The 15,710-nt window shown below is 49.2% G+C and overlaps 2 protein-coding genes across 17 annotated transcripts in view; one reads left to right on the forward strand and one right to left on the reverse strand.

Moving 5' to 3' along the window:
- Positions 1 to 289: 289 nt before the first annotated feature.
- NR2E3 (nuclear receptor subfamily 2 group E member 3) lies at positions 290 to 7,097 on the forward strand. 3 transcript variants are annotated; one of them, XM_086711128.1, is made up of 8 exons: positions 290 to 782; positions 1,314 to 1,440; positions 1,632 to 1,735; positions 1,827 to 2,075; positions 2,153 to 2,370; positions 3,255 to 3,501; positions 3,767 to 3,872; positions 6,434 to 7,097. In XM_086711128.1, the coding sequence occupies exons 1-8, from the start codon at positions 689 to 691 to the stop codon at positions 6,564 to 6,566; spliced, it is 1,278 nt and encodes a 425-aa protein (XP_086567254.1). In that variant the 5' UTR covers positions 290 to 688; the 3' UTR covers positions 6,567 to 7,097. The 3 variants fall into 3 exon arrangements, with proteins under 3 accessions (XP_086567254.1, XP_086567255.1, XP_086567256.1); XM_086711129.1 differs by having other exon boundaries at positions 291 to 782; positions 2,174 to 2,370; XM_086711130.1 differs by having other exon boundaries at positions 300 to 782; positions 2,195 to 2,370.
- A 3,621-nt stretch (positions 7,098 to 10,718) lies between these two features.
- MYO9A (myosin IXA) overlaps positions 10,719 to 15,710 on the reverse strand; it is a 291,871-nt gene continuing 286,879 nt past the window's right edge. For all 14 annotated transcript variants that reach the window (XM_086711106.1, XM_086711104.1, XM_086711107.1 and 11 more), the window contains one exon: positions 10,719 to 15,439. In XM_086711106.1, coding sequence (XP_086567232.1) covers positions 14,976 to 15,439 — 464 coding nt within the window. In that variant the 3' untranslated portion in view covers positions 10,719 to 14,975. The remainder of the gene's footprint in view (positions 15,440 to 15,710) is intronic.

The following is a 15,710-nucleotide window of genomic DNA, read 5'->3' on the forward strand; positions in this document are numbered from 1 at the left end:
GGCCGTAAGCAGTCCCTCATCGAGGGCTTGGGTGGGAACCATGAGGGTGGAAAGCTGGAGCCACAGTGAGTGCCACACACATGGAAGCATACACACACACAGACGCACACACACCTCCCAGACACACACTTGCTCCCAGACACATGCCAAGCAGCTCCAAGAGGTTTAAAGTCCTAGGGGACCTGGAGTCCACACTTCCCTTCAAGATTTGGCATTGAACGGCGAGCAGGTTGAGGGCACAGAGGGGAAGGGACCGGGGGACCCTGGGCAGCCTGGGGGCTGGTGTGGGGGCAGCAAGATCGACCGGCTCAGCGGGCACCTTGGTGACGCTGCAGGTGTGGCTGGTTGATCCCCTGTGGAGACAGTAAAGATTAAGAGGATCATAAGCTGCGTCCAGTGCTGCCCTGGGAGAAATCTCCTAGATCCAGAGCCGCTGCTGTGAGGGGAAGTTGGGGCAGCTCCTGAGTTCAGACAGACAGACAGAACAGAGAGGAAAGACTCGGGAGGGAGACAAAGACAGAGGGAGACCACCAGGGCCAGGGAGACAGAGAAGTCGAAATAGAAGAGAGACGGGGGCACCAAGAGAGGGACAGAGGTGGAAAGAGGGGGAGCACGGCTGCGCCCCCTCAGGAGGCCTCCCTCAGGCAGGAAGCGGGGGACCCGCTAGCACCAGGCCCGCTGCCTGCGGATGAGTGCCAACATGGCTGCAGCTGTGCCAGCCACTGCAGCTGCTTCCCGGAAGGAGTCTCCAGGCACATGGGGCCTGGGAGAGGAGCCGGCAGGTATGGCTTTCCTGGAGGCAGCATCCGGGCCCTTGGGGGATTGGAGTGTGGAGGACCTGAGATTTGCAGACACCACGAAAAAGAGCCCCAAGGTCTGTGGGCAAGAGTGAGGGGACAGGCCAGCAAACCCAGAATCCTAGAAACGGGGGGGTGGGGGGCGGTCAGCAGAGTCAGGATGGGACAGCTGAACTGATGGGAAAAGAGAGAGAAGCAGCCTTGGGGTGTGGCAGCCGAGCTCCCAGGGATGTGGTCAGGAACGTTTCTGTGGGATGCCAGAGCCTGAAGTCACCTGCAGAGAAGGGATGGGAGCCAGGGCAGTGGAGGCAGAGAGCTCTTGGAGCCAACTGGCCCCCGGAGGAGGCGGTGGGAGGGCAGAAGCTGGCTGGGGGGGTGGGGGGGTGTGTAGGTAAAGGAGGAGAGAGTGCCAGTGTGTTTAAATGTGGGTGGGGACCGGAAAGGGAAGGAGGCGGGGAGGGCTCCCAGAGAAGGTGGGATGGAAGGGTGTGACCCAGCCCTGCCCCTGCCCCTCAGGCATGGGCCCCTCGCTCCAGTGTCGCGTGTGTGGTGACAGCAGCAGCGGGAAGCACTATGGCATCTACGCCTGCAACGGCTGCAGTGGCTTCTTCAAGAGAAGCGTGAGGCGGCGGCTCATCTACCGGTGAGGGGGGCGGGGCAGGACCCCCACCGGGGTGAGCCCTGCGGCGGGGGGGGGGGGGGGGGGGGGGGGGGGGGGGGGCGGGGAGGGGTGGAGGATGTCCAGGGACGAAGGGACTGGGGGAAACGTGTCCCAAAGCCAAGTCCAGGGCCTGGGTGGGGCACTGACACCCTGGGGCTCACCTCCTCCTGCAGGTGCCAGGTGGGGGCAGGGATGTGCCCGGTGGACAAGGCCCACCGGAACCAGTGCCAGGCCTGCCGGCTGAAGAAGTGCTTGCAGGAGGGCATGAACCAGGATGGTGAGTTGGGGAGCCGGCCCGGAGAGCTATATGACAATAGAGACGGGGGCACAGGACTGATGGGGGGTCCTGACCCTTCCTGCCTCCCCAGCTGTGCAGAATGAACGCCAGCCGCGAAGCACAGCCCAGGTCCGGCTGGCCAGCATGGAGTCAGATCCGGAGCGCCGGCTGGAGCCCCTGGGGGCCCCTCTGGCCCCGGCAGGGCCCAGTCCACGGGGCCCCACGCCTGTTTCTGCAGCCAGAGCCCTGGGGCCCGGGGCTCTCACACCTCCAGGTCACCACCACTTCATGGCCAGCCTTATAACGGCCGAAACGTGTGCTAAGCTGGAGCCAGAGGACGGTAAGTGGGGGGACGGCTGGGTGCTGGCTGCTGGGTGCTGCCGCAGCAGGCTTTAGCCTCACCCCTGTGGCCCTGAGCGCCCCCTGCTCCTGCCACAGAGCAGCCTCCTCCTCCAACAGCCGATGAGAATATTGATGTCACCAGCAATGATCCCGAGTTTCCCTCATCCCCATACTCCTCCTCATCCCCGTGTGGCCTGGACAGCATCCATGAGACATCGGCTCGCCTTCTCTTTATGGCCGTCAAGTGGGCCAAGAACCTGCCCGTGTTCTCCAACCTGCCCTTCCGGGATCAGGTACGCGTGTCGGGATGCACTTGGGTCAGCCGGGTTGGGGGCACATACACTGTCGTGCAGGCGATGGTTGGGGGCGGGGGGCCTGAAACCTGGGGATGGTGGTGACGGTGTGGGGGCACATGTCTCTGGGTCCGTGTTGGTCAGGGATACGCGTCTCAGGGACGTGACCGTTGGGGGCGCTCACATCTCTGGGCAGAGATGATGGTGGGACGTGCAGCGAGGAGGTGACGCAGAGACCAGGGATTTGAAGGCAATGCCTATGGCCCCCTGGGTCCTCTCTCCCCCTAAACACACCCTCAGGTCCTACAGTCCCTCTGTGTGACAGGGCAGTCTGCCCTCCTGTCAGCGGCGTGAGCGGGTGACTCTGGGCTCCCCAGGAGCACGAGTGCCTCTGACCTCAGAGCTCCAGTTTCCGCCTAACCTCTTCACCTGTAGGACTTCCCTCTGAGCGTCTCAAGGGCAAGCGGAAGCGTCACAATAAACCCAGGAAGGGAGGCACACTGAGGGTCTGAGTCCTTGGCCGGTGGTTTGCAAGGAGTGGCTCAGAAGTCAGGCAGAGCCTGCTGAATGCACTCAACTTGGGATGCTTGTGGGGGTGCCCCCGAGGCGGTCCAACTTCCCTCGGCTCTCGGAACTTCCCAAATGTTCCAGCTGAGCCTCTGGGTGGAGGCTATAGTGTCTTGGAGCCTACGCAGCTGGGCCAGATCATACCAAATCCTAGAACTCTGGGCCCCTGGCCAGTGTCGGGCAGAGGTCAGGAGAAGGTCTAGGCATCCGGGACCAAGCCCTTCCTTTCCTAGGGCCCCAGAGAAGGTGGCGGAGGTTGCAGGCTGAGCCGGACAGGTCGTTTCTCAGTCATCACACTCACTGCTTCTTGAGCACAGGTGATCCTGCTGGAAGAGGCATGGAGTGAACTCTTCCTCCTCGGAGCCATACAGTGGTCCCTGCCTCTGGACAGCTGCCCGCTGCTGGCCGCACCTGAGCCCTCCGCTGCCGGCAGCTCCCAGGGCCGCTTGGCACTGGCCAGCGCGGAGAGCCGCGTGCTGCAAGAAACCATCTCACGCTTCCGAGCGCTGGCGGTGGACCCCACGGAGTTCGCCTGCATGAAGGCTCTGGTCCTCTTCAAACCAGGTAGCCCAGTCTTTGCCCAGGCCTTAAAGAAAGGCGGTTGGGGTCAAAGAACGACAATGCCAGTGATTTCCTTCTGCCTCTCGTTCTGCTTCCACGGCCCCACATAGCCCCAGGTGGGCGGAGGCTTCTTCCCTGGGGGGCAGGAGGAGAGAGGCACGGGGCCCGGCTCATCCCTCCTAAGGGCCCTGGTTGACTGTGGGGGGTGGAGAGGGACCAGAGGGCAGGCTGGGAGAGGAGCTCACTGCCGATGCTTGTTTCTCTCCAGAAACTCGAGGCCTGAAGGATCCTGAGCACGTGGAGGCCTTGCAGGACCAGTCCCAAGTGATGTTGAGCCAGCACAGCAAGGCACACCACCCCAGCCAGCCTGTGAGGTGACCTGAGCGCGTGCCTCCCTGCCCACCTGTCCCTTCTCCTCTTCACCCTCCCCCCACCGCTTTGACATCATCTCTGGGCTGCACTGATCAGATGGCCCAAAGGTCTGAGTTCATCCGGCCCGAATCCAACATCCACTGTGTGCCAGGCCCCAGGAGTAGGCACCAAAATGAGCATAAGACAAAGTTGCTGCCTTCCAAGGATGCCCCCCCCCCCCCGCCCAGTGAGCACACCGAAGACGAGAAGCACCCTAGTCAGATACTGAAGTTCAGATACCTGTATCTCTATGTATGTATCTATGTGGGTATCTAGGACAGGAGCCCAGTTCGGAAGGTGTACCAGGTTGCTGCCAAGTGAGGAGGTGGGAGATTAGGCCAGAACAGTGCTCTGGGGCCAGCCTGTCCAGGACTTGAATGCCAGCCAAAGGCCATACGTGATTTGGCGGGCAGACGGAGCCACCGTATGTGTTTGAGCAGAAGGGTGTTGTGCACAGAGCCGGAGTGAGTACAGAGAATATGATCGGGGAGGGTGGTGCACGCTGACCTCATCCGGGGGAGTCCCTGGGGTCCTGCTCTCCAGAAGTGGCCATAGGGAGTAGAAGGGAGAGGACAGTGGCAGGAGCCTCTAGGAGTCAGAATGGGTCGGACTTGGAGCCAGAGAAGAGGTGCTATCGGGCAGAAGAGGGAGTCAAGAAATAAAAGGGGACGTCGGGCAGAGATAGTTTTTAGGGAACATGACCAGGTCTGTTGGAGCTGCAGGGTAACATCTTGTCAGGATGCACTGGGCTAAGCCACGTGCACGGATGATGGCCCGGCCCTGGCTGGGTTTGGGGGCAGGAGCTCCAGGCTGAGAGCGTGGCTGGGGGAGCGTGGGGGCAGGGGCCACGTTCATCCAACACCAGTAGATGCAGTGGAGCCTCGGCATAGATTGGGCCACTTGACCTCCAGGCATCTACTGGCTATTTTTTTTTTTTTAATTTTTTTTTTTCAACGTTTATTTATTTTTGGGACAGAGAGAGACAGAGCATGAACGGGGGAGGGGCAGAGAGAGAGGGAGACACAGAATCGGAAACAGGCTCCAGGCTCTGAGCCATCAGCCCAGAGCCCGACGCGGGGCTCGAACTCATGGACCGCGAGATCGTGACCTGGCTGAAGTCAGATGCTTAACCGACTGCGCCACCCAGGCGCCCCTCTACTGGCCATTTTAGACCTTATTATCTGCATTCTTTTGGGGTGCCCAGCGGCTGTCTCTGAAGAAGTTAGGTGAACATGAACATCTTCAAATCACCTCTGATCTGAGAAATGATGTCAGGAGGTAACCTCCCTTTAAAAGGAGTCAAAGTATACAAGGAATATATATGGGGTTGTCCAGAAAGATTTCTGCTGCCTATGAGCATGGGGAGAAACAGCTGTTCCTAAGGTGCGACAGAGTGTCCTAAGCACAGTCATCCCAGACACTCAACACATCCAGTAGCCCTCCCAGACTTTCTACTGGGATCAGCTCCCAGAGATGTCCGGGCATATTGGGTTGGTGTCAGATTTCCAATTCTGATTAAGATTTCCTACGTCACCTCTTAGCAGTTCAATATCAACTACAGACAGAAGTGACAGAGAGGTTTTCGGTTCTCTAAGTCCGTGTATTTCAGTTTTTAGAAACTGCAATAGGCAGGAAGAAATACAGTTCCCATCACAACCCAGTCCACACACAGACACTGAAACAAAGTCCCACCGAAAAGTACCTGCACTTACTTTGCAGACAGTAATTTACTCCGTTTCTTTTTCTTTTTTTTTTTTTTAAGGCTTGTGGTGACCCACTGAATTTAATTTCAGACCCACTAGGGGATGAATTCCTGCAGTTTGAAAAACAGTTTCTCGACTTGACTTTCTAGTTACTTCTTCCTGAAACTCCCCAACTCAGATGAACAAGACGGGAAGGAGCAAGGGAGAGGGGCAGGACTGCAGGGTGCCACCCACTTGGCGCCCGCAAGAGAAAGGAAGCCCTCGGGTTGGGTGGGCAGAACAAGTCCCACGGATACCTGGCCCATGAGGGAAGGCCTCCCACAGACCTCCATGGTGGGAGTTGCGGGTGGAGCTGCCCCACTTTGGAGCGGCCTCCTTGATGTTGGGCACTGAACCCTGCTGATCCCTCCCGTCTGTCTTGTGGAGCTTCGCCATCCACCTTCCTTCTTTGCACTGGGGACTCTCGCCCTGGCAAATGGTTCTTACTGAAAACTGCAGCTGTTTTGCTTCTGGAGGAGTATCTCACCACAAAAATGATGCTTCAACTTCAGAACACTTTCACTAACGGCTACTCTATCATCCTAACAGGCTTACACAGGGGAATTTATATTCTTACTCAAATATCTATAGTATTGACCACAGCTATCATAATAATCATATATGTGATTGATATATTCATACATAGTATTAATGTAAATAACTCCTCACTTTCCAATCTTTACACATAAACAATATTCACGCACGCTTTCTTATGCCACCGCCCCCATGACTCGTGCTCAGAAGCTGCCGATAAAACTGATATTGTTCTCTCTCCCGTTCAGGTTTGGGAAATTGCTCCTGCTCCTCCCATCCTTGAGGTTTATCACTTCTGAACGGGTTGAGCTCCTCTTTTTCCGCAAGACCATAGGGAATACTCCAATGGAGAAGCTCCTCTGTGATATGTTCAAAAACTGAGAGACATGGAACTACCATGGGCACCGCTTCTTTGGAAAACAATCTACCAAAGCCAAACATTTGCCCTGTGACTCGGCAATTCCACCTGTGGGTACACGCGTACCAGGCAGAAATGTCCACTAAAAGAGATTATAAGAATATTCATAGCAGCTTTATACCTAATAGCCCCAAACTGTATTTTGGCAATAGGATGGATTAATAAATCGTGATCTATTCATTTAATGGAAAACAGCAATAAAGAAGAGTGAACTACCAACACATGTGACGACATGGATGAATTTCACAGACATAAAAGTGGAACCGAAGAACCCTTCCAGGCACAGGTTCTGCTTATACAAAGTTCAAGAACAGGCAGGACTAACGGATGGTGACAGAAGCTGGAATAGTACTTACCTCAGGGGGAGGGAGGTGGGTGGCTGGGAAAGGACCCAGGGGAGCCTTTTGGCATGCTAGAAATGGTTTTTATTTTGACCCAGGTGGTGGTTTCCCAAATCTACTAATTCATAAAAATTAATTGAGCCATGCACTTAAGATTTGTGTACTTTACTGTATTATGTTAAATCTCAATAAAAAAGTGAACAACAACAACAACAAAAAAGAAAACACATGTGGAAAAGGCTCTCCCTTTGAGGACATGGAAGGAATGAGCACAGACTCGTGTTCCATCTGGTTTCCATGCCAAGGCAGAGTCCAGGTGCAACAAATTCAAGCCTAGCTTCAGAAACTCCCACAGGAGCAAAAAGGCCAGCCTCTCTCCAGATGGGGGCCCGCCAGCCCACAGGCTCTCTCAGCCTTTCTCTTCCTGTTCTTCCTCACCCTTCTAGAAACAAAGGTGAGCCCATCTGACTCAAAACCAGGCAGCTACAGGCACTTTTGGGGAAGGGGAATCTCTAACACTTCTTAATTCCTTAGGGAGAAATGCTCAGCCAAGCCTCATCCATTTCAAAGGCAGACGCAAAAGACCTACAAAATGGTAGTAAAGTTTGCTTTACTTTATACCAGGCAGTGAACCAAACGCTGAATGCCCCTGTTATTTAATCCTCACATTAGCTCCGGGACAGGGACCTATCATCCCCATTGATAAATGAAAACCCTGAGGCTTGGAGGGAACACAAACCTTAGTGGGACTCAACTCCTCTGAACTCCGGCACTGCCGCCCCACCACACCCCTCCACTCCTGGAATCGCTGAACAACGCTGTTGCATTTCCTGTCCCCACAGAAGAAATACTTGAAGTCAAGAAGGAAAAGGTCATGTGAGAAATATGTGAAATCCTAGGGGTTCCCTGCCCTTTGGCCTGTGTTATGAATTCTAGCTCGCAGAGATATCCTGCCTTGATGGAAGGAGGTGGTTCAGGACACTCTGCTCTGGAAATGACAATAGCTAGGCCGGTGCCCAGAGAGGAAAGAGGATGGCAAATATTGCCCAGCTTAAGCCCTTCCCACTTGAGCACTCAAACTACTCTGGGTCTTCTAAAAGCATCAGATACGCCTCAGTTATGCAGGCCATTTAATGTCCACAGTGTCATTTTACTATCTAATTGCTTATCAAAAGTTTTAACCATAGGGTTTAAAAGGCCTGCAAACAGAAAGTCCGAGCAAAGGCACTGTAGCAAGACACAAGGGTGAAATAGGACCAGATACGCCCCGGACATGTACCCTGTAGTCATGCTCCTGAGAACATAAAGGAGTGCGGAGGTGGCCTGTTGAAGTTCACAGGCTGGTGTCTGGGATGTGTGAGCACAGCAATCCTATATTGGGAGAGAGTGAGATCTCCAGGAGGAAGTCATGGAGAATTAGAGGAGCTACATAAACTGAATTATCTGCTGGCAACCGGCATCAATACCACCCCCCCCCTTCTAAGGTCTTGTCTTGGTTGCGGAGATGCCAGGAACTACATTTCCCAGGATCCCTTTGCCTAAGGCTCCCTCAGGAAAGGCAGGCACTCACAGGGGCCTAGGAAGGTAAAGGAGGAAGCCATTACTCTCTGGAGGCAGTTGCAGCCAGCTGTGTGGGAAGACGGAGGTTTCAGGCAGTCTTCCTTAGAACTGCAGTAGCTTCGAGGCAAGCTCTTAACTTTGGATCTTTTGGCTGAGATCTGTGTTGGCTTTCTCTACCTTCTGCAGGAGCTTCTCTGATCTTTGTTTTCCCAGTCCTTCCAATGTTTATTGTTAAACTTAACCCTGATTCCTTTTTAAATCCTTCTCACCTGAAATACACCTAGTGGCTCTTGTTTTCCTAATACAATATAGAGCTTAGTTGATCTCAAGGATTTACTCAACATTTTGCTGTAAATTGGCCCCACTGAAATTTGGATGGAAAAGAGCTCTCCTTCATTGCATTTAGGGCTGTTGCTAGGGAAGAGGATACTGTGAAAGCTTTTTTGCCCTCAAAATCTAGAAATGTCTTTGGTTATGAAGCACATGGAGGTAGTCTCTGTGGGCCTATCTGGGCCTTTCTTTTCAACTGCAGTTTGCAGATTGGAGGGACACTCATCCTCCTGCACCCTTAAGGGACTTTCATGGTAAGAAAGGCAGAGAAAGACCCAAAGATGCCAAGAAGCACCATTCAAATTAATAAATATAACCTGATTGTGGAATCCAGGTGTTGTGGATGACTAGTCTCCATCTTGTGGACATTGTTTCCCCCCAAAATTCAAGCTCCACAGGGTTAGGGAGCTTTGTTTTGTTTGTACCAATTTACCCCAAATACCTGGGACAGTGTTTATGGGTGCTCAGCAAATATTTGTTGGATGAATGGATAAATGGCCACCCAGAACTGGGAGGAGACATACTCAGATAGGAATCCGAGATGCCCACAGACTCAACAATCAGATATTACATGTGTCTGATTTGCTTTCATGGTTATGTCCCTGGCTCTTAGACACTGTACTGCTACCCAATATAGAAGAACAATTAAAAAAACAAAAAAACCAAAAACCAAAAACCAAAAACACAAGGCTCTGGTCTCTTTAGAACTTGTCTCCTTACACCTTTCTGCTTTCTTCATAATTGGGAGGTTTGTTGTAGATTCAGCTATCACAGGGGATGTCTCAAAAATGGCATTTCTTGGGGCGCCTGGGTGGCTCAGTTGGTTCAGCGACCGACCTCAGCTCAGGTCATGATCTCTCGGTGTGTGAGTTCGAGCCCCACGTTGGACTCTGTGCTGACAGCTCAGAGCCTGGAGCCTGCTTTGGATTCTGTGTCTCCCTCTCTCTCTGCCCCTGCCCCCACTCATGTTCTGTCTCAGAAATAAACATTAAAAAAAACTTTTTTAATGGCATTTCTAGGTTTTATTTGGCCAACGAAAGACATTTTAAGAAACAATTCACCATCCTTATCATTTTGATGTAAACTTATTGCAAAAATGTAAATATAAACAATGCAAAAAGAAATGGGAAGATGATCTCAGAATTCTAACTAAAAACTGAACAATTTTCTATTTCACCTTCGACCTGGTTTGGCATTTGGGAACCCCCAATCTCCTTCAAGTTGCTCATCCAATATCTAAGCAAGGGCACTTTTTGTTAGGTGCTGGGGATCTAAGAGTCAGCAAGATAGGCACACTTCTTGCCTTGAGAAGCTTAATCAAACAGATTTTTGATGGCACAAATACTGGGCTCTGTTGAGAATACAAGACATCTAACCCAGTTCAAGGGGGAAGCGTAAATTTCCAGTAAACTTCCCTTTACACAGACACCTGAGAGTCAGCAGGAGTTATACAGAGAAGTAAACCCGAGGAAGGGAAATTTACAGATGAGAAAACTGACACCCAGAAAGGGCTCTCAACTTTCTCCAAATCACAGCCAGAACAAAAAGCACAACCTAGGCTTGAATTCCTGGGCCCACAGCAGATATTGCTACTTCTTCACAGTCTTTTTGGTGAGGATCCTAAATGTAGACTTGCGGTCTTGGCTGTCCACCTAGCTCTGAGCTGATTAAATGGAAGTCTTAACAGCTGGCAGCTAGCATCCATTACAGAAAACTAACAGCTTGAATCTCACCCTTCACTTGAATTCAGCTGAGTTCCAGTAATTACTGTTTCTGTACTTTGCCAACTGCTCAGTCCTTTCCTTAAACAAAAACCACTGGAGTGGGACTGGAGTGAGTTAGGGTGGGAGCCAGGATGGTCAGAAAACAAACCACACGGATTGCTGCTTCTGGAAGCTTTGTTCTTTAATGAGCCACGGGGTGATTTGTTCATCAAGCTGCTTTTGTGTAGCTATACAGTGCATATTCTGAGTGACACAAACTGCACTTCATACAGATGATGTCTTGCTCCCCCACCTCCAAAAAAAACAAAAACAAAACAAAAAAAAACAACCCAAAAGGAAATTACAAAGTGCCTGTTGATTGCATCAGGAATGTAATCAGTTCCGTGGGTGAGATAAATCATTCTTTTTATAGAATTATTCTGTTAAACAGTAAAATGATATATTTCACAGGATATGTCCTTTTACAATACATAGTCTTAAAAATTTACACTCAGCATACTTATAAATTACTTTAAATCCATTAAAATAATATAATACTAATCTGTAATCCACACCTTTCCCCTAGTAAATACAATTACTTGGTTCAAAAGGTGCAACTTTTATATGACCTAAGAGGGCTGATAAACAGGCATTAAGTATATAGATGGATAGCAAGGTGATAGGCCCCTTAAACAGTTTTAGCCAAGAGACCAACAAGACCAAATAGATCCATCTCCACATTCTTCATCTTGCTGTTTCCTTTAACACCAAATCAAATGTGGGAGTGGTTCCAGAGAAAAGTGGTTAGAAATATTTTAGGGGCACAGAAGAACAGAGGACTTCCTCAAACACCAGGGACTTTTACCACCAAGGCTAGCATGGTGTTGTTGGGGGACAGTGCTGGGGAACTGTCACAAAATATGGACAGACATAACACATTTGTCAACACAGAATGACGCATGCCCCATGCCTAGCTCCCACCACAGGGGAGAAGAGAGGAGGATTAGGAAAGCCATCTGGACTGTGTTTCATTTTAAAATAAAAACCCTCTTAGCTTTGAACACATCCTGAGAATACTTTCTTCTCTAGTTCACCAAAGTGCTTATAAAAGGTACACATTCGTTAGTTACAGTTAAAAAATCGTGGCCCACGGTCACTGAAGTGGGCCTGCAGAACCTTGCCGGAGCTCCTCTTTTCTTCTAGGCCCCCCGTCCTCGGTCTTTGACAGTGAAAACAACCCTACTGTCACGGAACACAGGAAGTCTCCACTAACCTCCCAGCAGGGTTAAGAGCTGCACCCGGTTTCCAAAGCATGAGAAGGTAGGGGTCTGCTATCCCATCCCTTCTTCAGGTCCCTGTCTGTGCAAGGCCCATACTGGGAACTCTCTATCTCCCTTTGTGTTTCCAGAAGGCCAGAGTGGCAAAGTAAATAAAATGGCAGGAAGTACAGAGTGTGTTAAGCATGCCACCTGCCTCATCCTTGCTGTTGAACAGATTTGCTTCACTTAATGATACACAACATAACCCTAAAATTATACTTCTCTGCTTTTATTACATTTTCCATGATAAAGGATATGTTGGCTTTAATGGGGAGAAGTGAAAATCTGGGCTTTGTTTGGGGCTGGGAATGTGTGATATGAACAGAATTTCTCTGTATTCTGGAGTACGGGCTCCAGATGGGGGGCTGCCCCACTGATGCCACGCAGGGATTTTGTTTGTGGCATCTGAGAGCAGAGAAAAGCAAAGGAGAAGCAATAGGAAGCATGACTTTGACACATATTAAGGGTTAACATCTTCATTGTAAGTGACTGTAATACAGCGTCACTTTGTGGTGACAACTTGAACCATGGAGAGGACCAGTTAAGATCAGATGGAAGAAGATACAGCACTTGGTTCTGACAGCTTTTAAGAATTATGGCTTCAACTCTTTATCAGGCCAACAACACCTGTTATCCTACGAGAAGAAAAGCTTTCTTTCCTTCAAAGGGAGGGTCCCACACCTGCTCTCCATTCTTAACATTTGTGTGGATCTCTCCTCCCCACCATCCTCCATTCTGGCAGTTTGTTAAATAACTAGAAATCCACAAATCTAGCAACTGAAAAACAAGTATTTTTTATTTAATTTTATCCAAATTCAGGTTTCAGGTCCCTGAGAAAAATTATAAAGTCTCTTATCATCCACTGCCTAGTTCCTATAAAGTGACCTACCTATAATGAGTAGTTTCTTTTTTAACTGCCAAAACCTTATTTTGCAAACAAACAAAATCCGCAAAGATTTAGAAGGGAGAACATATGCTGAGATGTGTCCTCCAGGCTGTTCCTCAGGGCCAAAGGACTATCCGACAAGGGTAATATCTTTTTTTGTATAGTATTTAACCAATGTTCTGGAGCAAGTGGAGAGTAGCTGTGAATGCCCAGGAGGACACTCCTCTCCCCGGAATCCTGAAGCAGACCTGTGTGGCCCGGCAAGGGGCCCTGAGGCTCCAGCAATCCCACTTGGACATGACCACGCTGAGGGGCTGGGTTTTCCTCTAGGAGATTCTCCAAAATTCAGATTTTTAAAGGCTTTAAATTTATTACTCCTCGGCACAAACAAGGTGGCAGATGTTTGCGGGATATAAAATCTAACATTTACTCACAGCCATCATCATTCTGGAGATTTAAAAAGATTCCTTTCCCTAGCTCATTTCTGAAACCAAACCAGGGAGAGGTAAGACTCCTGCTACCTTTAGCTGCCACTCAGAATGATGTTCCAAGTCCGACCTCTGGGGCTTGACAATAACCACTGAGGCAGTGACATGAGGTTCAGTGTTGTGTAACAGGAGAGACTCTGCCTTAACAAAAATCTAAATATTTCCATAACTTCAAATTGAAGAAGTATGAAAAGAAAGAATAACCAAAATTCAGGTTACAGATGGTAAAGGCTCTTTTTCAGAACAGTGCATGTGGTAGTTAGACAAGATGCATTTAGTAACTTTAAAAATAAACATTTTCACATACTTATCTCAAGAAAGAGTATCATGTTTCATTTTCCATATATTATAAATAGCAAAAACAGATTTCTAATCCCACAAATGCTAAGAAGCTTAAAATACTATTATTATAGCTCAGGTGTGTGGAGACACCCAGTGGTGAAAAAGATGGTTTGATTTTTCCCTCAACCCAGGGATAGTGGCTCTCACCCCTATCCAATGGCCCCTAATCTGTGGGAAGAAACTCCATGGGAAGGAGGGAAGCATAAAGTTAAAAAGAAATATGCATACTATACATATATATTTACAGTAAACTTCAGTAACCAGAATATTAACAAAAATAGCTTCAAGTAGTCCTTGATTTTTCTTTCATCTATTTAATACTGATGGTCTGAGGAAAAGAAGATAATAGTTAGATGGTTATATTAAAAACTTTTTTATTTTTTGGCAGCTTTCTGTTAACACTTATTCATGCAGTGTTGTGTATAAATGTTTTGGGAGAAGTGATTAAATGGTCACATTATTTGTCTGAGTTTATGGTGGAAATCCACCAGCAAATGAACAGGTTCGTTTGTGATCTTCAATTTAATCTATACGAAGAGAAAGGCCTGGGTGGATTAGGATGAAACCCTCATGTTTAGGGATCACCATGTCTCTGATGAGACTTTTAAAAAAAATCAGAGGAACCTAATCCTAGGACCAGGAAATAAGAGAAAAGTAGGCTACTGAAACTTTAGCCCATGCAGTATGTTTGGCAAGAACTAACCAGGAGTGAAACCAGCATTGATTATTATGACACTGAACATCATCAAAAAACAAAACATGTACTCTCTTCTTCATTGTGTAACCAGATGTCTGAGGCATGCTCTGATGGCTTCATGGAAACAATTACTTTTTTACTTTCCCCAAAATATAACATGGAGTGTTTCTCAAAAATCTTAAAATAGAGGGCTTAGGCTTTTTGTTTATAAATCCTTGGAAAAAAATTATATTCTGCTCCAGCTCCTAACTATCCCAAAATAAACCCAAAGGCTTTTGCTTTCATGGTTAAGAAAGATTTATATGTTTTCTTTCAATGTCAGAAATCAGCGGGTCCCTCAGGCCCACCATGTCCCCTCCAGTTCAACACCCACATCTGGGAAGGAAAAGAAGACGGAGGAGAGGCAACTACAAAGACCTCACAACTGGCCCAAATCCCCAGGCCCTTGGTGGCTCTGTTTGGTGGAATCTCCAGTCAAATACAGCAGCCAAGGCACAGCTGGCACCATCCCCAGCAGGCTTCAAAGGGGCTTTTCTGCTTCTGCAGGAGGCCCAGGAAATTAGCACACAAGTTCTCAGTTGTATGCTTGGGCAAGAGGCAGGACCACAATTAGGATGGACTATTGTGGACAAGGTGATGAGAAGAGGCCCCGAAGAGGAGGTGTGTTTACCACTCTGTAGCCATGACAGGACATACAGCTGCCAGTTCAGACCATAAACTCGTTATTTCCAAAGAGTGCTAGCTGTTGGGTGGAGCTGCAGTCTGGGTCCACAGTTTTCCTTCGGCCAGACAAGACTGTCCCTTCTGGGGTCTCTTTGGTTTTCTGAGGTGAGTTTTTCACATTCTTTAATTTTTGTTTGCCCTTTTCAGGGTTGAAGGTTCCTCTGCTGATGAATTGAGGCCTGTCTTCCAGGGATCTGCTCTGGCCCAGTGGCCCTTCCATTCCCAGGACCTCCCCAGCTGAGGCAGCTCGGTAGAATGGAGATTTAGAATAAATCTGAAATCGTTTTCTGGTCCCATGAGAAGATGCAGTGCTAGACGAACATAAAGTAGAGACTGAAGAGTCCACTGAATCCAAAGAGTCTTCCTGCTTTTTTAGCTGCTTTCGGAACTTGCTTGAAGATTCAGACTTGCCAGCTGCCTTCAGGGAGCTAAGGGCTAAGCTTCTCTCTAATTCAAAGAAGAGATCAAAGCTATAAATGACAATTTTCTCTAAAGCAAATCATTCCATAATGAATCAGTTTCACCATTCCCATGTGAAATTGGGTGGGCTGAGGTCTGAAGGGTCCAAGCTGACCTACTTTGTGCACAGTCACAACTCGAGAAGCTATCCATTTCTATGTAGGTCATTTCAGAATCAACCCCAAGAAGTCTGGAGTTCGACTATGCCATTAGGAGAGGCCTACAACTGTCACTATCATTTAAAAAACTGCCAGGGTAT

This window comes from Puma concolor, chromosome B3 (genome assembly GCF_028749965.1).
Source record: "Puma concolor isolate L17-30 chromosome B3, mPumCon1.1.hap2, whole genome shotgun sequence".
Classification (NCBI taxonomy): Eukaryota; Metazoa; Chordata; class Mammalia; order Carnivora; family Felidae; genus Puma; species Puma concolor.